This window comes from Trichechus manatus, unplaced genomic scaffold (genome assembly GCF_000243295.1).
Source record: "Trichechus manatus latirostris isolate Lorelei unplaced genomic scaffold, TriManLat1.0 scaffold00113, whole genome shotgun sequence".
In the NCBI taxonomy this organism is placed as follows: domain Eukaryota; kingdom Metazoa; phylum Chordata; class Mammalia; order Sirenia; family Trichechidae; genus Trichechus; species Trichechus manatus.
This window is the reverse complement of record NW_004444049.1, coordinates 4078435-4100406: the sequence shown is the minus strand read 5'-3', so window position 1 is coordinate 4100406 and position 21972 is coordinate 4078435. Positions and strand designations below refer to the sequence as shown.

At 61.7% G+C, this 21972-nt stretch overlaps 1 protein-coding gene across 2 annotated transcripts; it reads left to right on the top strand.

The window, feature by feature from the left end:
• Nucleotides 1-6: 6 nt before the first annotated feature.
• Nucleotides 7-19290, top strand: GRK2 (G protein-coupled receptor kinase 2). Of its 2 annotated transcripts, none has more exons than XM_004383668.2 (21): nt 7-111; nt 10707-10783; nt 11916-11989; nt 12086-12187; nt 12311-12385; nt 12525-12586; nt 13644-13695; nt 13951-14042; nt 14506-14605; nt 14691-14769; nt 14860-14990; nt 15302-15396; nt 15477-15584; nt 15748-15814; nt 16132-16232; nt 16748-16814; nt 16892-16987; nt 17202-17364; nt 17531-17667; nt 17920-18033; nt 18122-19290. In XM_004383668.2, exons 1-21 carry the CDS (start codon nt 41-43, stop codon nt 18284-18286), a joined length of 2028 nt encoding a protein of 675 aa, XP_004383725.1. In that variant the 5' UTR covers nt 7-40; the 3' UTR covers nt 18287-19290. The 2 variants fall into 2 exon arrangements, with proteins under 2 accessions (XP_004383725.1, XP_023593932.1); XM_023738164.1 differs by lacking the exon at nt 7-111 and adding an exon at nt 1301-2017.
• The last annotated feature ends 2682 nt before the right edge of the window (nt 19291-21972 follow it).

The window sequence follows — 21972 nt, the reverse complement described above, 5'->3', positions numbered from 1 at the left end:
GGCGGACCTGGAGGCGGTGCTGGCCGACGTGAGCTACCTGATGGCCATGGAGAAGAGCAAGGCCACGCCGGCCGCGCGCGCCAGCAAGAAGATCCTGCTGCCCGAGCCCAGGTGAGGCCGCTGGGCGCCCCTGCCTCGACCCCACCGCAGCCCTGTCCCCCGAGTACCGACCCGGAACCCCGACCTGCAGCCCCAGACCACCCCAACACTGGCCCTCAGGACCCTCTCTGCCCCGCCACTGCTCCCGGACCAGCAGCCCTTAGCAGCCCTGACTGGGTACCGAGGCTCTGTGCACCTGAACCCCGAGCCCCCGGGTTCCCAGCCCCACTGTCTCCCGGTCGCTCCCAGAGTCCCATTACCCACTCCGGGGTCCCTCCAACCCTGTCAGCCCCACACTGCTGCCTTCTCCCCTTCATACTCCTCTGAGCAGCCCTTGGTCCCTGCGGGGTCCCCTTGGCCTGCCGTTCATTTGCTTTGCCGGTGCTATGAGCTGTCACCCATGCTTCGGCTGCTCCTACTCCCAGCACCCCTTCCTCTCCCTCACCCCTGCCAGTGGTTTGAGGTTGGGGTGGGGGTGGGGGGGGCAACAAGTCTTGGGGCAGCTTCCTGGGTCCTGTCACGGGACTGCTGTCCCGGGGCTGGATCTGGGAGTGCTTTTTGGGCAGGTGTGTCGGGGGAGCCTGATGGGATCTGTGCATGGTGTCCAGGTGGGCTGTGCTAAGGTGCTGGGGCGGGGGCACCCACTGTGCCCTCTCTCCTTGGCTTGCCTCTTCTGGTGGGTCCTGTGTGCGGTGTGCCCTACTGAGTGCTGTTGACCAGGGGACATCCCAGCAGCCCTGCAGTAGCTGGGCCAGGGATGCCACTTCTGTAAGACAGCTGATGTCACCATGTCTGGTCTCAAAGTCTAAAACTTTTCAGGATGTCGGTGCATGCAGGATATACAGGATATACCGAGGGCTGGGGCTATCCAGCACTTTATGCCTTTCCGTGGGCCTTCCCGTTGTTCGGGCCTCCCAGCAGCCCCTGGGGTGGGTAGGACAGGTGTGGTTTCGTCCCAGTGGAACAGGTGGGGAAACAAGCTCCAGAGGTGAGTGGCCTGCCCGCTGATACACAGATAATACAGGGATTCTAGCTTCTAGCTCTACATCCCGTCCACTGCCTGGACGTGCTGTGTCTGTGAGGACGGTGTGCCCCCCATGATTCCTAATGTCGCGTGGCCCGTCCCAGCCAGTCCTCTGTACATGCCTGGGAGTGGGCCTGCTGTGACTCTGGGCAAGTCCCTTCCCTTGTCTGGGCCTTGGTTTTCTCATCTGTGAAACGTGGATGGCTTGAAATGAGGGCTGTGGCTCTGCGGTGTCCTGAGGCCCCCGAGCGGGGCCACAGCTGCCTCAGCCTGGAGCTGCAGGAGGTGCCATGCCGGAGGCTCCAGTGGCGTCCTCCACCCTGCCCCCTGTGCTGGGTTTCATGTTGACTGAACACCCAGCCTGGGAGAGAGAAGAAAATGGGCCTGCGCTTTGAAAAGGCCGTTAGGGCCCCTTTTTTTCTAAGACATTTGCAATCAGATTTCTCAAAACAGGACCCAGAACTGACTGTCAGCTGGGGGCTGTCCAGGGAGCTGAGACAGTTAGAACAAAATGAGTTCAGAAATGACAAAGCCACGAGGGAGGAAATGGGGGGAGCCAACCCCGAGGGCTCGCAACGGCTCTTTGCGGTGGCCGCAGCCTCGAGACCCTCCTGCAGGCTGGAGTTCTGCGAAGTGTGAGGTGGAGCCTTTTCTGGAACTCTCTGTGTTTGGGTAATCTCGCCCCAGAATGCATTGCTCATGATGGGGCCCCGCCTTGGGTTGGCTGTGCAGGTGTTAGAACCCTGAGAAGCGAGCTGCTCTTCCTTTCCCATCTCCTTTGCCGTCCAGGATGGTGATCGTGGTGGTGATAGGAATCAGGATGGAAATGATAATCAGCTTGTTACTAATTTTGACATCTGTCATCTCACTTGGCCGAAAAAAACAACCTGTGAGGTTGGTAAGGTTCTGTCTCACGTGGAATAGTTGCTCAAGAAATACTAGAAGGCTGTTCCTGAGCAGAGACCAGGCAGGCAGTGGTAGGGGAGCAGCCGGAGGCCGAGAGCCACGTGCTGTGGCTTCTCACTTAGGGTCACCATCTGGCAGCAGGATGTTGGGCACATCCGCCACACCTGTGAGGTGGCTGGAGGTGCTAGCTCTGGATGGCGGGGCACCAACACCCAGGGAAGGGCCGAGAGGTGCCCTGCGCAGCCGACCGGGACGCCATCCCAGGAGTCTAGGCCTCCGTGTGGGATAACACTGCAGCCGGTGGGTCCGCTGTCTCCTGGCCCTCGGCGGTGATATGACTGTAGCTCACATTTGCCATGTACTTCCCAGTTTGCAGAACACTCTGACTCTGGTTCATCCTTTACACCACGGTGGTTTTTTCCATAATAGCTGAAGAAACTGAGGCTCAGAGGGAGAGAGACTTGGTGTCAGGTCTCTGGACTCCTGGCCAGTGCTGCTCTTCTGCTGTGCTTCTTCTCCTCCGCCCACCCTGAACACCTCTGCTCTCACCTCGGTCCACGTTTTACGGAACTTGCCAGCTGGCACCCCTTGTCCCGAGAGCCGTGGGTCTGGGGCGGGGGCCCGGAAGCAACAGGGTAGCCCCCAGTGTTGTCAGCTGGCATGGTTTGTGGGGTCCAGCCCCCTCCCTGTCGGCCCGGGGCCGAGAGCTGAGCTGCGCTGGCCAAGCTGGGCCAGCACTGCACTGGGGGTCTCGCAGACATGGGGTCCCCCCACCCCAAGATCAGAGTCAGGGAGGAATGCTGTGGTTCGTCCCCGTGACAAGGTGCCGTTTGGAGTTGTTCCCACCTCAGGATGGTCCAGCTTGGCAGCCTCCCCGTGGCTGGCGCCCCGGTTGTGGCTTGGCAGGGCCCTGAGCCTGGCTCCACAGCTCTCACTTCTCAGCCCCGGGGAGTGGGGGCTGGTGGGCATGATGTCACTTTCTACAGGGTGACACTCCTGTCACCCTATAGAAGCCAAGGGCAGGGACCCACTTCTCGACCCTTCCGTAGAGGAAGGCAGCGCTACATAGCTGGGAAACAGGAGACCCGGCTTGTAATCCCCCTGCAAGGCCCTCACTCTTCTCTGGGCCTGCCTCACTTTCCACCTCTGTAACATGGGGGGAGGCTGCCCTTCCCGTGACCTCTCACTGCCCCTCTGCGCTCTGCCTGTGCTTCTGGAAGGAGCAGCGCTCTCCCTTTTTCCGGCAGTGGCAACAGTCCTGTAATTATCCTCATTTGCTTAATATGACCACGGAGGCCTTGTGTAATTGCTCTCTGGGCTCCTGGCTGAGGAAGGCCGCCCAGGGCGCCCCAGGAGAGGCCCTGCTCTCCCGGGGCAGTGGCAGCCCCAGCGGGGCAGTGGCAGCCCCAGCGGCTGACTGGAGCGGGCCTCTTTGCAAGCCCCATGTTCTTGGCTGCTTCCTGGTCCCACCCCCACCGTGTGTTTCCTCCTTCCTGTCTCCCCAGACCCACAGCTCTTCCTCTTCCTCGCTGTGTCTTCATTCCTGTTAACCATTTGCATCCAGGACTTCCTGCCCTTGGTTTGAGGCCCTGGTGCTGGCTCCCTTCCTTCCTCCTCTGTCCCCTTGTCCATCACAGCAGACCCCCTGCCGTCTGCAGCCTTCATCCCTCCACCCAGAACTTTCTACCCCAGTAGCATCATTGGTTCCTCCTCCTGCCCCTGAAAACCAAATTATCTCCTTGTCGGTAGTCACTCCCTCTGGGCTGCTGAAGCTGCTGCCGCACCCCAGGAATGGGTCTCTGGGATGCCTTTTCCCATCTGCTCTCTCCCTTCCAGAGCCCGGTGGTTCATAGACATGCCATTAAGTCCCTCGCCGCCCGCTGTTCTCTTGGTAAATGGATTTGGAGGGAGCAGAGCTGTCGGGGTAGAATCCGTGCAAGGGAATCTGGGCTCTGTCAGCCCAGGAATAATGCGTCCTATTAGTGCACAATGAGCCTCGTAGTAAATCCCAGTGACGTCAGGCGCAGGCACACTCTGCAGGCAGCCAGCATTGCCTCCCTGCCCGGGGCTGCTCTGCGGAGGGGCTTGGGGAGCCGGGCTCTGCGGCTGTGAATGGCTTTTGCTTCCGTGATGTTCCACGAACAGCAGAGGCGAAGAGAAGCACATGTGATCAGCTTGGAGGAGCCACAGTCTCCATCCCACCTGCCCCTTCTGCCTGGGCCCCCTCCCCACTCGCTGGGCCCTGGGGGTTTTGTGTCCTCTGCTGGTCACCTAAGACAGAGTCACACTCAAATCAGTGCCCATCTCTTTTAAACCAAAGATGTTAAAAGCGAGGTCTTGGGCTGCAGCGTCTTTCTAAGACAGTAACGTCCTTCTCAGCATGGCCACTTCCCGCAAGGGGAGACGTGCTGGTGAAGAGCGGGCTTTAAGACGTGGTTTATCTGGTGTTAGCGTGCTGGCAGCTCTGTTCACAGAAGTGGGGGTTCTCTGACCCTGGAAGCTATCCTAGTGGGGGGACAGACTCTTCTCCCCTCAAACTGCAGGGCAAGAGTTCCGGAAGTTTGTTCATGGTGCTCTCTAAGGTGACGGCAGTAAGTCACAGGGCGGGGGTGCCCTTGGCATATTCGTTCAGGAGCCCAGATTCGTGACAGGCCACTAGAGTGCCTCTTCCCGTACACCCCCAGCAAGGGAGCCACTGCGGCAGACGTGGCCCTCGGGAGCCGGTTGCTGCAGGCATTGTGGTGGCTCATGTGTGCGACATGGGAGGAGCTGTCATTTGCTTTCCCACCCTTGCCTTGCTCTTGAGTTGGTGGTTTGGGTTGGTCTTTGCCGTTGGTATGTGGCCCCATCCTTGAGCTCTGAGGACCTTGCCCCCCGCCAGGGAGAGTCACTGAGAAATGTTAATACGAGGCCCCCGGGGACTTCCACCTGCCGCTGCCACCTCAGTGCCTGGTTTCCCGGAAATGCCACAGAGGAGCACCTCGGCTGCGCCACAGCTCCGCTCTGCTGGCCTGTTACCTGCCACCTCCGAGTGTGGCAGTCCCCACTGTGGCTGCCGGGCCCAGCTCGCACTGTCTGGGGATTTAGCATCACTGCCCCATGAGAAACCATGTCCCCTGGCCTGCTGGGTGCTGGCTCATGGGCTCCCGGGCCACTGGCGGGGGCGGGAGGCGGCCTGGGCAGGCAGCCAGGGCAAAGGCTGGGCCTGAGTCCAGTGCCTGGCTTTTCTGCACCCTGAGCCCCTGCCCTGGAGGGAGGCCATTTCTCAGGGAGAGCTGGACGTTTTTTTGGCCACTAATCCACGGTGGGGCACCGGGCAGGTTGCTCAGCTTCTTCCTGCTTCCATTTCCTCACCATCCAAATGGGTATGTTTGCCTCTCACCCCTGAGGCCCCATTCCAGCCACACCAGCTCCAGTGTTTGGCCAGAGTGGGGTCACTTGTACGGGCCCCGACTAAACGCACCAGGCCGCTGCACCACAGAGCATGGGACTTTGCTTTTCCTCCAAACCACGTGGTACCAGACGGTACCGGAAGTTCTCCCCATCAGCACTCACCCCCTCCCTGCCTGCCTTCTCACCCCAGCCCTCACACCTCAACCACACGCAGGGCTGGATGGGGTCTCTCCCTGCATGTCAGGCCCGCCCCTCTGAGCAGCTGAGCCCATGTGCTCAGCCCTTTGATGGCAGGGGTCCGAGGGACCGGGCTGGGCCCAGGTGGCCTGTATACTGTGGCAGGGCAGATATGGGGCGCTACCCACCGGGACACTTCGGTTGAGCAATGCCAGTACCTCAGGCGGGTCTGAGCAGAATGGAGTTGCAGCTGCGTAGCTTGGCTCAGCCAGTGTCATGGGTCAGCCCTGGACAGGCCCATCCTGAGAAAGTGCTGAGTGTGGAGCAGAGACCTGACAAGCCCATTGGCACACGACAGTATTCTAGAAGGTTCGCTGCAGCCATCAGCGAGCTGCAGGGTCCCACTCAGGAGTGCTCCCTGCAGGAGTGGACGCCAGCTGAGGCCATCTTGGTGAACCAGGTGTCTTGGGAGAGTTCCCTTTCTCCTTGTGGCCTTTCCGGCTTCTTAAATGGCCGGTGCACTCAGGGCAACTCAGCATTTTGTGCACATCCTCATTTTACAAATGGGGAAACCAGACATTTAAAGCTGGTGGCGCGGCTGGCCTCCTGGGGAGGGAGGTGGGGAGAGTCCAGCTGGAAGCCAGGCCTGGGCACCTGTTGACTGCAGGGCAAAGGGGTGAGGTCCTTCCCAGAGGGGTGGGAATCTCAGGGGCCTCTGCTGGGAATATTCTGGCATTTGTTTCTCAGAAATCCAGAGTGATGTTCGGAGGCACATCCTCGTGCAGACTGGGGCTTTTGACCGGTGGGGGTGGGAATGTGGCCTCCAGGCTCCTTGCTGCTCAGATTCCGCCGGTATCAGGGAGAGGGTGTTGAGATGAAGGTGACCCCGCCGGGAGGTACCACTGCCTCCAGGCCAGCCTGGATTCGCCACCCTGGTGTCCTCCAGCAGGACGTCCTTCCAACCTGCCAGCTCCCTTGGCCAGCAGCCCTGAGGGGATAGACAGGAAACCCCAATATTGCCACTTTGGGGACCTCCCATTAAAGGACTCTGCTTGGGCTCGAACTTGTGTTTGGTGTGGGGGCGGGGGAGTGTTTGTTTTACTTAAAACACATTTTTTTCTTTTTAAGGAAGAGGGTGCGATGCTGTAGGCTGGGCAGAGCGCGGAGGCCAGGCTGGTTTGTGAGGGTCAGGCCGCGACCGCCTCTGAGCCAGGGCCGGCGTCCTGCTGCTCCTGGGCAGGGCGGCTGCAGGAAGCAGCTCTGCCCGGCCTTCGCAGACCTGCTCTCTGGGAGCGTTTGGGAACGTTGCCCCTTTAGTGTGTCTGCTTCTGGCTGGGCCACTCCCTGGGTAGGCCATCCCACCTTGAAGCCCTTGCTGAGCTGGCATCAGTCTTGCCTACTCCCAGGAAGGGAGTCTGGGGCTCGGGGCTTCCCAGTGAGTGGGCCCAGCTACCTGGGGGGCTCACACCTGGTGGGTGACTCGCTTTGCCCATCACTTGCACCTCCCTATCTGTATCTTAGACCACACACCTTCATCGAAGGTTGACACTTTGTGATATTTTCCCTCTTTATTGCTTTATCTTATCCCTGCCCAGGGACCAAAATGCCTGTGCAGAGGTAGAGTGCCAAGAGCTGAGCGGGAGGTGCGGGCATGGCCACAGACCACCTCAGGGCTGTGTCCAGGAAGTGGCCTTCGGGGTCCCTGGGCTCCATGCCCCACACCCTGCTGCCTGGTGTTCGGTGGGAGCCACTGGGCTTTTGCTTGTGACCAGGGCCTGCTTACTGCCCCTCCACCCAGCCCAGCCCGCCTGTCCCTGGGGCCAGCCCACGACTCTTGTGGCTCAGCCGGAAGGTCCTGACCAGCACCCACGGAGCTGGGGCTCTCAACTTTGGAGCCACAGAGCTGAGGGCGGGCCTTCCAGGCTCGGGTCTCTAGTTTGTGGTTCCCCAGGCAGGACTGCATCGGCCTCCATCTTGTGATTTCTCCAAGCTCCTGCCACGTAGGAAGCACCGTGGGAGAAGCTTTCAGATGCAATGGCTGAGACGGGATCTGTCCTCTGTCTCCCATGTCCCTGTGCATCCCATGAGGCCAGGGAAAGGTGGCCTGGCTGGTGGCCATGAGCTGGTGTGTGGCTTCAGCAGGGGAACATGTGCCAGAGTGGACAGGGCTGGCTTGTGGAGGGTCCTTCTGTCCCAGAGGGGCCAGCTCTGGAGCAGCCACATTGTGGGCGCTTGGGCCAGGGCTTGTCGCTTGCCAGTAGGCAGGGTCTGGGCTGAAGGAATTGTAGAGTGGGAACACAGGGTTCGCCAAGAGCTGTCCTTGTCATCAGCCGTCTGACTTCCTGTTGGACCCAGCTCTCCAAGGAGGTCACGCCGTCTCCCAGCCCACGGCTGAGCCTCTGGTAGGGCAGCAGTGGGGTCATGGCTTCAGGGCTGTGCTGACGACAGCTGTGCCTGCTCTCATCCTATCTGTGTGGCGCTCCTGAGTAGGACTCGAACCCAAGCAAGGACCTGGGAGGACCAGGGCCTGGGATTCCCGCAGACTTTCTCGGAAGGAAAGTGCTGAGCGGAAAGGGCAGGTGGCCACCCCTTGGAGCTCGAGGCCCCTTTCTGACCCTGGAACCACCATTCTTCCAGACTCCTGGGCCCAGAGCCTCTGAGACCCTGCCCTCCCAGCAGGCCTTGGGCCCGCTTCCCCATCCGTCTGCACAGCCGACTCTCACTCTGTGTTCCATACCCACCCAGGTCCTCATCTGCCTGCCCTTCCCCCTGTGGGTACCTCGACTGGAGTCTCTCTGCTCGCCTCCCAGGCTTGGAGGCCCCCTCGCCTCATCCCTGGGCACCCCAGCCCTGCTCCCGTCTGCTGCCCTCCTGCCTTGTCCCTGGCTGAGCCCTCTGGGCAGGCTGCCTCCTGCTCATCCCTGGTGGGCCTCCCCGCCCCTCCCATGCCCACCTCCTGTTGATACCTGTCTGTACTGCAGGAACCAGGTGATATATTGCCTGCTCCACACAGCTCTCCAAGAGCCCAGATGCTTCCTCTTGCCACATCTCCTGCACTGACTTTCGGTCCCGCTTGTGGCTTGTCACACCTTGTCTAACATCATAGAACCCGGCGGGCCTGCTTGGGGGACAGCATCCAGCCAGGCCCTGGCAGTGGAGGCGAGGGCAGGGCTGTGGAGAGATGGGGCCGTGTGCGGCGCAGTGGGCACGGACTTCCATACCCAAATCCTGACTCTGCCTGGGCAGCTCGCTGACTACCAGCCACCGTCCCTTCCCTGGGGGCCTGCTGGTGACCCCACAGGTGGGCAGCTGTGAGCCTCACCCCAGGAGTCCAGGCTAGCAAGGTCCAGATGTGCTGGTGATGTCTGAGGCCCGGAGTGTGCTCAGTGGTGGGTGGGTGACAGAAATGGAAGGCAGGGGGTTGGGGCCTCAGCGGTCACATGGCAAGCTGCTCCCCTGTGGTACCTCCACACCCTGGGAGTTGGGGGTGAGGGAAGTGTATGTTATTAATCAATGGTGGTGCAAACAGTTTGCACTGGCTACTAAGCTAAAGGTTGGCGGTTCAAATCCAGCAGTGCCACAGAAGAACTGCCTGGCAATTTGCTTTCATAAAGATTGTTTTTGTTAGGTGCCATCAACTCATAGTGACCCTGTGTATAACAGAACGAAACCCTGCCCGGTCCTGCGCCATGCTCACAACCGTTGCTATGTTTGAGCCCATCGTTGCAGCCACTGTGTCAATCCATCTCATTGAGGGTCTTCCTCTTTTTCTCCGACCCTCTACTTTACCAAGCGTGATGCCCTTCTCCAGGGACTAGTCCCTCCTGATAACGTGTCCAAAGTATGTAAGATGAAGTTTCACTGTTCTCACTTCTAAGGAGCATTCTGGCTGTACTTCTTCCAAGACAGATTTATTCGTTCTTCTGGCAGTCCGTGGTATATTCATTATTCTTTGCCAAAACCATAATTCAAAGGCATCAATTCTTCTTTGGTCTTTCTTATTCATAGTCCAGCTTTCGCATGCATTTGAGACAATTGAAAATACCATGGCTTACTTGGATCCACAATCAATGCCTGTGGAAGCAGCAGTCAGGATATCAAACAACATATTGCATTGGGCAAGTTGGCTGCAAAAGAACTCTTTAAAGTGTTAAAAAGCAAAGACGTCACCTTGAGGACTAAGGTGCACCTGACCCAAGCCATAAAGATTACAGCCAAGAAAATCTTACAGTGCAGTTCTGCTCTGTAAGACATGGGGTTGCCATGAGTCAGAGTCAACTCAACAGCAATGAGTATTAGGGACAAGGGAACTGAGGCCTGGCCTTTTTTTATTATTATTTTTTTTATGATACCATTTTTCTAAACTGAGATATAATTCACATAACATAAAAGTCACCATTTTAAAATGTACAACTCAGTGGTTTTTAGTACGGGGTCACTATGTTCTGCGACCGTCACCACTATCTAATTCCAGAACATTCTCATCACCCCAGCAAGAAGCCCTAAACCTATGAGCAGTCACTCCCCATTCCCTCCTCCCTGACCCTGACAACCTAGTCTCGTTCTGTCTCCGTGGATTTGCTGTTCTAGATACTTCATGTCAGAGGACCCTATGATACGCAACCTTTTGTGACTAGCTGCTTTAACTCAGCATAATGATTTTGCGGTTCACCCACGTCATGGCCTGTATCAGTGTTTCATTCCCTTTTATGGCTGAATAATATTCCATTATATGGATGGACCACACTGTTTATCCATTCACCAGTGGGCCTGGCTTTGGGGATTTGGCCAGGTTCCCAAAGCCTGCATGTGGTAGTGCTGGCACTGGACTTATGCGGGTGGTGGGCTTCCGGGGACCTGGGCCTGATCCTAGCTGCTTTGGGCAGAACGTTGATGGCAGGTCCTGGCCCCCTGGGTGCCTCTGGTGTGCCCTGTGGCCCCGGCAGGGCTGCCCTGCCTTCCTGGAGGGAGCAGTGACGGGCAGGCCCCTCCAGCCTCCAACTCCAGTCCCTGGGCAAGGCGGCAGTGGCCAGCCAGGGAGGGGCCTGCAGCTGTGCCGGGCACAGGGGCTCCTGGGCTTCCGGTCACCTTGCGCCCTCTCTCACAGCATCCGCAGCGTCATGCAGAAATACCTGGAGGACCGGGGGGAGGTGGCCTTTGAGAAGATCTTCTCCCAGAAGCTTGGTGAGTACGGAAGGCGGCTTTGCCGGTGCCCTGGACTTCCTGCCACACCTCCCGCCGCCCAGGCTGGGGGACCCCAGGCTGACCCCCGCCTCCACGCCAGCTGTGCCCACCTCTCCCATTGCCCTGGCCTCCTGCCACTCTGTCATCTCGGGGCTGTGACCCTCGCACCTCCCCGCCCCTGGCTGCAGCCCCGGGAGCCCCGTGCGGGGGTGGGGCCCGGCCGACATCCAGGGCCGCCAGGGAAGTTCCTCCTTTGGGGTTTTGTTTTTGAGAGTTGCAGCTTCCCCTTGGCCCAGGCCACAGCTGCTCAGGGCCGTTGGTGGAACTGACAGGAAGGGGCGGGGCTCTTCCTGTGGCGCCTGCCTGGAGTTGTGGTCGGCCTGCCCCGCCCTGCAGCCCTAGGTCCTCCGTCCGTCTGTCCTCTGACTCCTGGCGCCCCCTGTCTTAGAAGTGTCTTGCCGCCCACGCTGTGGTCTTGGCCCGTAGGGCAGGGGCAGGGGCATGCGGGCCTTGGGGGAGCAGGCTGCAGCCCACACCGGCTTAGACTCGGCCTTCCAGAGAAGGGCTCTGGTTATGATGTCTTGCTCAGGGAAGGGGAGGGTCTGGTCTGGCCCGGCTTGGGGGGCTCAGGCATTGGAGGTCAACCCTGGGGAGCCCTTGTGCCAGAGTGGGGAGCACAGTTTGGGTCCCACGCCTGTGCTGTGTGACCTTGGGCAAATCGCCTCCCCTCTCTGAACCCTATGGTTTCATCATGAGGGAAAAGCATTCGCTGCACAGGACTGGAGGAGGGTTGAGTGAGGCCGTGTTGTGAAAGCACCTTGTCCCCCGGGAAGCCCTGTTCACAAGTTACTCAAGGTCCCATGTTGAAAGGCCAGGCCTCCCTTCCAGATGTGATGGCCGCCAACTCCGGCCCAAGTGCCAGGCATTGGAGGGCATGCCCAGGACAGTGCCCCTCAGCTCCACTGGCCCTCCAGCAGCAGGCTGCTCTGGGCGGGCTTCCGGCCACCCTGCCCGGGACCGGGGAGGGCTGTTTGCCCATCAGGCCTGCTGCAGAGCTCCAGGCCCCGCTCAGGGTGAGGGGTTATCTCTGGGAGGAGGTGTGGCGCCGTGTGACCTACCTGCCTGCTTTCAGGGTACCTGCTATTTCGGGACTTCTGCCTAAACCACCTGGAGGAGGCCAAGCCCCTGGTGGAGTTCTACGAGGAGGTGAGAGGGGACGCCCTGGTGCTGCTGGGTGGGCTGTCGGGGTGTGGGGCCCACACTCTAGGGCCCAAGGCCACACGAGGGAATCCTGTCCTCTAGATCAAGAAATACGAGAAGCTGGAGACCGAGGAGGAGCGCCTGGCGCGGAGCCGGGAGGTCTTTGATGTCTACATCATGAAGGAGCTGCTGGCTTGCTCCCACGTGAGTAGCCCCTGGCCGGGTGGTCCCCAGGCCTGAACCTGAGGGCAGGCCCGGAGTGGCTCAGGGGCTCTGGGAAGGGAAGAAGACCCAGCTGAGAACTCACAGTCCCTCTGTCTTCCCCAGCCCTTCTCAAAAAGTGCCACTGAGCACGTTCAGAGCCACCTGGTGAAGAAGCAGGTGCCTCCAGACCTCTTCCAGGTGTGTGCTGCACTCGTCTCCCACTGCCTTCCGCCCCGTCACAGCTTCCCCCTGCCCAGCCAAGGTCACCTGGGGACAGCCCTAGGCAGGGGGCCCGGCTACACGCCAGGGCTTGTCAACTTCTGGCTTTCTCCCTCAGCCCTATATCGAAGAGATTTGTCAGAACCTCCGAGGGGATGTGTTCCAGAAATTCATCGAGAGGTGAGTTCTGGGCACTGGGCATAGAGGCAAGGGGAGGAGGAGGCATTCTGAGAGAGGAGGGCACAGGTGGCGAGGAGAAGGAGCAAAGCCAGCCTGCACTAGGCCCGGGGGCAGGAAGTACCTGGGCCCCAGGGCAGGTGGGACTGGGACCTGGGGCAGGTGGTGTCTGGGCCCTGGGGCAGGCAGTATCTGGGCCCTGGGGCAGGCGGTATCTGGGCCCTGGGGTAGGTGGTATCTGGCCCTGGGGCAGGTGGTATCTGGGCCCCGGGGTAGGCAGTACCTGGGCCCCGGGGCAGGTAGTATCTGGGCCCCGGGGAAGGCGGTATCTGGGCCCTGGGGCAGGTGGTATCTGGGCCCTGGGGCAGGCGGTATCTGGGCCCCGGGGCAGGGACTCCTGGGAGGGCAGGCAAGCTTCCAGTCACCACCTCCTGCACATGGCCTGTCCTGCCCTCCTCAGCACCAGGCATCTCAAAGTCTGCCCCGGGACCCCCCGTGTATCTTTCCCTCCCACAGACGGTCTTGCACCTTGCTGGACCCACGTGGGCCGAGAAGCATCGGGGTTGTGGTAGGGTGGGTGCAGGGTCCTGGGCAGGGCTGGTCAACCAGGTAGGAGTTACAGGCAGATTTCAGCTTGATGTAGGAGCAGCTAGCTTAGGGCCAGAGCTGCCCAGCCGTGGAGCGTGGCTTCACAGGGAGTGAGCGCTCTGTCGCTGGAGGCATGCAAGCAGGGACGGGAAGGCGCTTATTGAGGACGTGGTAGCAGGAACTCTGGCTAGACTGGGTGGCCTCCTCTCTGGTCTGTCTGATCCCGGCAGGAACCCAAAAGTAGGCGACAGAGTGTGAGCCGATGCTGCTGGTGGGCCGCCCAGCGCACAAGCTCTTAGGCCATCCCAGAGCTGGGAGCCGGTCACTTTACAGATGGCAGAAACGTGGGCTTGGGTGTTGCCACATCTGCCCCAACAGGGACCCCAGGCAGTGGCAGTGGGGGGGCAGGCTCCCCCCTGCACGACTCTGCCCGCTTCCCGAGGCTTATCTGAGCTGGCATTCTCTCTTACAGCGATAAATTTACACGGTTTTGCCAGTGGAAGAACGTGGAGCTCAACATCCACGTGAGTGTGGCAGGGTGTGGGGAGCCGGCTCCCTGCTCATCTTCGCCGGGAGCCGGGCACGGGGCTGGCTGCGGGTGGGGTTGGCGCCAGTGTTCCGGTAGGGGCGGCACAGATGGGTGGGTTTGTGCAGGGGATGGTCATCACTGCCCAGGAAAGACCTGCCGAGCTAGGATGGGCCTGCAGCACAGGACCCTGCTTCCTGGCAGGCAGCCCGCAGGGACCTGGTGGTCACCGCTCCCCGCCCCTCCCCCGCAGCTCACTATGAACGACTTCAGTGTCCATCGCATCATTGGACGCGGCGGCTTCGGCGAGGTCTACGGGTGCCGGAAGGCCGACACGGGCAAGATGTGAGAGCCCCACTCTGTGGCATTTGGTGGGGTGCCTGGGTGGGCAGAGGGTCCCCTAGGGGTGCTCAGAAGGCAGGGGCATCCCATGGGAAGAGCTTTGAGGGGATCAGTGCGGCAGGGTTGAGCCAGGTGGCAGGGCCAGGTCCCAAATGGGCAGCCTGGTGTCTCCTCCGCACAGGCCTCTACGCTGTTCCCTATACTGTCCCCTCCCACCACTATCTCCCTCCCTCCTGCCTTTGCTTGTGCGGTACTCCTCCTGTAGGCCCCTCCTAGAGCCCCCTGGCCTGCCGGCGCTCCCCCACCCTCCCTGAGTCTCCGAGATGTGTCACACACCTGTCGTGGAGTTTAGCTTCCACTACAAGGGCCCCCCCGAGGCAAGAGCCGAGCGCACTGCCTGCCACCCAGCCCAGGCTGGGCTCTGCGTGGCGGGGTGCGGGCCTGACCAGCACCGTCCTCCACACAGGTATGCCATGAAGTGTCTGGACAAGAAGCGCATCAAGATGAAGCAGGGGGAGACGCTAGCCCTGAACGAGCGCATCATGCTGTCCCTCGTCAGCACCGGGGTGAGCTGGGCAGGGCTGGGCCGGCCGCTGGGCAGCTTCCGGCCCTGGAGCCCTAGGCCCACTCTGCTGACCCCTTCCCTCCTAGGACTGTCCCTTCATCGTCTGCATGTCGTACGCGTTCCACACGCCTGACAAGCTCAGCTTCATCCTCGACCTCATGAACGGTGAGCGCCCCCACCGGCGGCCTGGCCCCAGGTGGACCTCGGGGGGCAAGGCCGGGAGCTGAGCGCCTCCCTGGCTGCCTCTTCCCTCAGGCGGGGACCTGCACTACCACCTGTCCCAGCACGGCGTCTTCTCCGAGGCCGACATGCGCTTCTATGCAGCCGAGATCATCCTGGGTCTGGAGCACATGCACAACTGCTTCGTGGTCTACCGGGACCTGAAGGTGGGTGCCCACCTGTGTGCCTGCCCCACTCTGCCAGCCCACCGCTCCAGGCCCTGGCCCACCAAGCCCAGGGGAGCCTTTGTTCCAAGACAGGGCCGGCCAGACTGCTCCCCTCTGCACTCTTCCTTCCCACCCTGAGCCACTTTCTGGGTTCAGGCTGGGATTAGAGGAAGTGGAGACACCCCCCACCCTAGGCCTGGCCCCCAGGCACCCATAATCCCCTGCAGCAAAGACATTGGCCCAGCTGGCACTGGCCGGCCAGGGCTCCATCGTGCGCTACCTGGGCAGCAGCTCATGGGCTCCCTCCACAGCCGGCCAACATTCTCCTGGACGAACACGGCCATGTGCGCATCTCGGACCTGGGCCTGGCCTGCGACTTCTCCAAGAAGAAGCCCCACGCCAGCGTGTGAGCACCGCCTCCTGCCCCACAGCCCCACATCCCTGCCGTGCCCCCTACCGAGCCGCTCACTCCTCCTTCCTCCACAGGGGCACCCACGGGTACATGGCCCCCGAGGTCCTGCAGAAGGGCGTGGCCTACGACAGCAGTGCTGATTGGTTCTCCCTGGGCTGCATGCTCTTCAAGCTGCTCCGGGGGTGAGTGGCCCCCCCAGGTGGGCGGTGGGGGCAGAGAGGGGCTCTACCCCAATCCTGGGTGTTCGGAGTGGCACCAGCCCTGGCTTTGGACAAGGCTTGTTCACACTATCTACCTCAGTTTCCCCGTTCCTGCCCTCTGACCGTGGGCTCCGGTGTCTTGCAGGCACAGCCCCTTCCGGCAGCACAAAACCAAAGACAAGCATGAGATCGACCGCATGACGCTGACAATGGTGAGCGTGGGGTCCTTGTCCAGGGGTGCTGGACGGAGCCCTCAGGGGGGCCACGTTGGGGCTGGGGTCTCCCTGCGGGTGCCAGGGTCACAGACTCTTGGATCTCAACCCACTAGCCAAGCTCTTGGGTGCTGGTCCCCACTCTGGCCTCCGGGAGGCTGAGTCCCTGCCTGGCACCCTCTCCCTCCCTGCGTGGCTGGACAAACTGGACGGGGCCAGAGGCCAGTGGGCAGCTGGGTTGGGCTACCTTTCCTGGGAGCCTGGAGCCCCGGGCAGCCTTGGGGGCCCTGCCAACGGCCTACTCCTCCTCCCTGCAGGCCGTGGAGCTGCCTGACTCCTTCTCCCCAGAACTCCGCTCCTTGCTTGGGGGGCTGCTGCAGCGGGACGTCAACCGGAGACTGGGCTGCCTGGGCCGAGGGTGAGTGTGACGCCCGCCACAGCCACGCGGAGACCGCTGCATCCAGGCCCCTGCCTGTGCCCCCTGAGGACAATGGCTGGCTCTGTCACCTGGAGCACCCTCCATGGGCCTAGCCCTCAGGCGGGAGCAGGGACAGCCCCCCCACCAGTGTTCTCAGGGTGGAGGGGCAGCCTGGGTTGGGGCTGCTCGAGCCAGCTGGTGGCTTGTAACAGAGACGATGATGCTGACCATGACAATGACAGCAGCCCCTTGTGTATATTAACCACTTACTAAGCGTTGGGCACCGTGTGGAAAGAGTTACGAGTATTGAAACTCACATGACCCTGTGATGTAGGTACGGCTGTTCTCCCCATTTAGAGACCAGGAAACAGGTTCAGGGTTAAGGAACTTGCCTGAGGTTGCACAGCCAGAAAGCGGCCGAACCAGGGTTTAGACCTGGGCCATCTGCCCCATGGCCCAGACTTTGCCCCCACGATGGGCAGTGGCCAGCCCATGTGACAGGCATCTCCCCACAGGGCTCAGGAGGTGAAGGAGAGTCCCTTCTTCCGCTCTTTGGACTGGCAGATGGTCTTCCTGCAGAAGGTAACTGAGCAGGTGGCAGGGCCAGGAGGTCAGCCTGTGGCCTCTCCCCAGCCTGATGCCAACCCCTATTCTCGTAGTACCCTCCCCCGCTGATCCCCCCACGCGGGGAGGTGAATGCGGCTGACGCCTTTGACATCGGCTCCTTTGATGAAGAGGACACGAAGGGGATCAAGGTACTGGGTCTGAGCCCAGGGGGGCCGGACCCTCTCCAGCCCCATCTGATTGCTGGTCCTCATGTCCCTCCTCCCCAAACATCCCTGGGGTGGCTCTGGCCCAGACCCTCCTTGCCCCAGGGCCCTGGGCCAGGCTCCAGCCAGGCCTGCAGCTGATGGGTGTCCTGGGACCTTCCTATGTGTCTGTGTTCCTGCCCTGCCCGTCCGGGTGAAGTTACTGGACAGCGACCAGGAGCTCTACCGCAACTTCCCCCTTACCATCTCGGAGCGGTGGCAGCAGGAGGTGGCGGAGACGGTGTTCGACACCATCAACATGGAGACAGACCGGCTGGAGGCCCGCAAGAAAGCTAAAAACAAGCAGCTAGGCCACGAGGAGGGTGAGGGCTTGTTGCCACCGCGGGTGCCGGGCCCCTGCCCACCTGAGGCTGCAGAAGTAGGCTTGGGTTGGAGGAATGTGCCCAAGGTCACGTGGCTAAGAAGCGGCCGCACTGGGGCTGAGCCCTGGGCTGGCCAGGTGCTGAGTTTGTCTGCTCTGTTGGTCAGATTACGCCCTGGGCAAGGACTGCATCATGCACGGCTACATGTCCAAGATGGGCAACCCCTTCCTGACCCAGTGGCAGCGGCGGTACTTCTACCTGTTCCCCAACCGGCTGGAGTGGCGGGGCGAGGGCGAGGCCCCAGTAAGGAGTGGGGAGCCCAGGAATGGGGGTTGGGGTGCCTGGGGACAGGGGGAGTCTGGGGACAGGGGACCTGGGGATGGGGTGGCCTGGGGACGGGGTGTGTGGGGACGGTGGGGCCTGAGGATAGGGCGGCTGGGGTACAGGGCAGTGGGGGTCGGGGCAGCCAGTGGACATGGGTGAGGTAGCAGGGGACGGGGCAGCGGGTGGCTGGTGGCCCTGTCCTGCGCTCTCACCACCCATCCTGCCCTGCAGCAGAGCCTCCTCACCATGGAGGAAATCCAGTCGGTGGAGGAGACGCAGATTAAGGAGCGCAAGTGCCTCCTCCTCAAGATCCGTGGCGGGAAGCAGTTTATCCTGCAGTGTGATGTGAGTGGGCCCTGGGCTGGCGGGCGGGTGGGCAGGCGGGTGGGCACATGCAGGGTGGCCCCGTCTGACTGTACGCGGGGTCGTGCAGAGCGACCCCGAGCTGGTGCAGTGGAAGAAGGAGCTGCGCGACGCCTACCGCGAGGCCCAGCAGCTGGTGCAGCGAGTGCCCAAGATGAAGAACAAGCCGCGCTCGCCGGTCGTGGAGCTGAGCAAGGTGCCACTGATCCAGCGAGGCAGCGCCAACGGCCTCTGACCACCCGCCCACCGCCTGCCCGCCTTTTATAAACCTCTAATTTATTTTGTTGAATTTTTATTATTTGTTTTCCCGCAAAGCGGAAAGGTTTTATTTTGTAATTATTGTGATTTCCTGTGGCCCCAGCCTGGCCCAGCCCTCTGGGAGGGGCCCGCTTGCCTCGGCTCCTGCTGCCACCCACCCAGCCGCCCCCCAGTCCTGACCCCTTCAGGGGTCGCTTGCTTCCAGTGTCTTCCTGTTGGGGGAGAGCAGCGGCCCTGGGCAGCCTCCGGCCCCTTCCCTGGTGGTGATGCCCCACGAGCTCTGTGCCTCGGGCACACTGGGAGGCCCAGCCAGGGGAGGGCAAGGCACAGGGATGCTACTTGAATCAGCCCCAGAGCGGTGGAGGCCCCGAGCTGTACCGCACACCGGCCAGCTGGACAGAGGAAAAGGCCCGTGTCTCTCTGGTCCCAGGTCCGCCCACAGTGACTTGGGCTCCATTGCCCTTGTTTTGGAAAAAGCTCCTGTGTCCCTGGCCGCCTCCATTCCTGCCTGCCTGGACACTGTGGGCCTCGGCCAGGTGGTGGCATGATAGCGGGCACTGCTGCCCTCCCTGCAGGCCCGGGCTCAGGGACCACAGAAAGGCCACTGCGGAATGTGCCAAACCGGCCTGGCTGGCCCGAGGACTGGGCCGAGGCCTCACCCGCCAGGACACGGGCCGGCCAGGGGCCAGGCAGCAGCAAGGAGAGGACACAGTGGGACCAGCCCTCCCCCCACGGTCTGTGTGCCCAGCCCCATGTCCGTCAGTGCCACCACCCGAAGAGCGCCACCTCGCCGCATGCCCCCTTGTGCTGTCGCGCTACTTTGTGTGGTGCCGCCTCCGCGGGGCTGGGGCGGTGCGCCCTCCCCCATCTACTCACTCCCCGGGGCGTTTCTTTGCCGATTTTTGAATGTGATTTTAAAGAGTGGAAAATGAGACTATGCGTTTTTATAAAAAATGGTGCCTGACTCCTTGGCTGTATCTGACTCTTACTGGGCCGAGTGACCTGCTGCTCTTCAGCCTCTGCTGGGCTGGGGCCTGAGGGGACAGGGTCTTGTGGCAGGCCGCTGGGAGGCCAGGTGGCCCGCCACCTGCATGGAGGGCATCCAGGGCCAGCCTGCCGGCGGCCAGGCTCTCCTTGGGACGGGGTCCTCCCCTGCACCCCTCCCTCTTACCCTTCCCCTGCCCACCCAGCAGCCCCCTCCCCTCTTGGAGGTTGTGCAATGCCCATTCCCCCTCCTCGGGAGGAGCGGGAGGCTCCTGCCCATTTCCCAGGTAGGCAGGAGATGCCAACAGCCCATGCCTGGAGTCACGTCGGGCTGACTGGGACCCTCCCAGCCTGAGTGAGCACCACTGCACGCCAGGCACCGTGCTGAGGACCCCCCACCGTGGGTGGTCATAACTGGGCCCTCTGCCCTCTAGGCCTCCCTGCAGCCCCTGGACCCTTGTTCACCTCCCCTGTGGCCCCACTTTGCACCCTAGTCGGGGTCCCTGAGTCCTGAGGGATCCCCAGCACCAGCCCTCTCATCTCCCCAAGGCTTCTGCTCAACTCCTCTTTCCCCATGCCACTGTCCTACAGGCTGCCCCAGGGGCAATGGATCAGATGTGTGTGGCTGCCCACCCTGTGCAGGGCTCCACCAGCGAGGCTGAGGGGCCCATGGCCAGAGCACACTGTGGCAGTTGGGAGGGGAAGGCTTCTGGGGCTGCTGCAGGCGCTAGATGCAGCTGGGAGGGGCCAGGCCATCAAGAGGGGCTCTGGTTGGCAGGAGCACTGTGGGAGGAGCCCTGACATGGGAGCCCTGAGTGCCGAGGTCAATCAAGCCGAGCTTGGTGTGTAGTTAGTGATTGCAGAAGGCAGACACGAGTGGACAGGGAGCCTGACCTCTATTTGATAGGCTCTGGGTTGGCCATGAAGGCTCCAAAGACTGGGGTGGTGGGAGCTGGTGCTAAAGCAATTCACTGATGACTGCAGGATGTGCAGGGAGGCAGGGAGACTGGCAGCCTACTGCTTCTGCCCAGGCCAGAGATGGCATCAAGATGGTGGTGGTGGAGGAAGAGGTAAAAAGGTCAGATGGGAAGAACACGGCTCAGCAGGATGGCCAAGACTTGGGGTGGAGAGAGGTGGGAGCCCAGGGTGGCACTTGGAGCTGGAGCTGGGTGAAAAGGTCCATGGTACCATTCTGAGGCAGGACAGCCAGGAAGCAGAGCTGATGTGAGGGGATGGGGCAAACGTAGCTGGATTTGGCTCAGGACTGCTGAGTGGGGTCACTCGGACACCTGGGCACAGAGATAACCAGCAGGACCCGAGATGTGGGCCTGGAGGTGGCACCAGGGTGATGGGGGACAGATAGGCGCTGGGGCTGGGAGAGAGAGTGGGCAGAGGATTTAGAAGGTGATGTCATGGAATTAAGGCTGGCGGGGAGTTCAAGATAGCAGAAATCAGGAGAGGGTGGGCCTGAGGAAGTCCGCTAGATTATGATTTGGGAAGGGTAAGAAAGATGGAGGCCAGAGAGGGTGCAGTAGTGATGGCCAGTGGTGTCTGGAGTTCTGGGCATTGAGGCCTTTCAGCTGCTGCAGACCCCAGGACACCACGAGTGACCTGGGACACCACGGGGTGGGGTGGCTGTGACCCCAGATGGCATGGGAGCTAACTGACCACAGTGGGAATGCAGCCTCCTAGCCCAGTGACTCAGAAAGGAGGAAGACCTTGGGCAGGAGGTGACCTCAGGCCAGTCGAAGGACCTCCAGCTAGAAGGCCCGTCTAGATCAAACTACCCAGTCATTTTATAGACAGGGAAACTGAGGCCAGAGCGTCAGCCTTGTCCAAGCTCCCTCCTGGTGCTGACTCACAACCCAACAGGACCAGGGCTGGAGAACTCGGGCCAAGTCCGGGTGACTACAGGCCAGGCCGGAAGTAATCCGACAGAGGCCTGCACTGGTTCCGGTGTGGGTGGAGGCCGCCCTGATTTCGAAACGCTTCTTCATCTCCTGACACCAGCAGCAAAGTGCAGCCTCTGCAAAAGGGCTGCGAGCGATGGGCGAAAAGCGGCCGTCACCGCGGACCCGCCTCGGCCAGGAGAGCTCTGGCGCTGGCCGGGCCTGTCTCCCACCCAGTACTCCCAACCCCGATGACAGTGCCCTGGGCCGCCTCCCACAACGCGGGGCCCAGACCGGGATGTGACGGCCTCCAGACACGGTCCGGGTCCCTGGGGGAGGGCGCTTCATGCCAGGCTCGCCAGCACGTGGGGGCATCTGCGGGGCGCCCATTTCTGAGCAGGGAGCCCGGCGCGCAACCTGGGGGAGAGACAGGAGCCAGGGCCGCCACCTGGAGAGGTCGGGGCCTCGAAAGAGGTGGGGAGAAGGACGGGTGCGGCGGGAAATCGGGGATAGCCCGAGCGTGCAGCACTGCGACCCGCCCGCACGCGCACTCGCCGTGCGCTTCCCTGGGGAGGGGCGGTCAACGCCCCCGGGCCTTCCCCTTCCCGACCCACCAGAGGGCGTCTGCGCAGGGCCTGAGGCGTCCCCTGCAGGCCACAGGCGGAACTGCAGCCCGGCCCCGCCCTCGGCCCGCCTCCCTTCAGACCCCCGCCGGCCGAGGCAACGCCGAGACCCCCGCTCGGGCTTCTCTCCTGCGCGCGCGGTGGCTCTGGCGGCCTGACACTGCGCG

Excerpts from the sequence above, each read along its gene's own strand:
- GRK2 (XM_023738164.1), top strand. The coding sequence starts at position 1,914 with ATGGTGATCGTGGTGGTGATAGGAATCAGGATGGAAATGATAATCAGC. Across the intron at positions 10,784-11,915 it reads GATCTTCTCCCAGAAGCTTG|GGTACCTGCTATTTCGGGAC; the intron begins GTGAGTACGGAA and ends GCCTGCTTTCAG. Across the intron at positions 15,585-15,747 it reads CTCTTCAAGCTGCTCCGGGG|GCACAGCCCCTTCCGGCAGC; the intron begins GTGAGTGGCCCC and ends GGTGTCTTGCAG.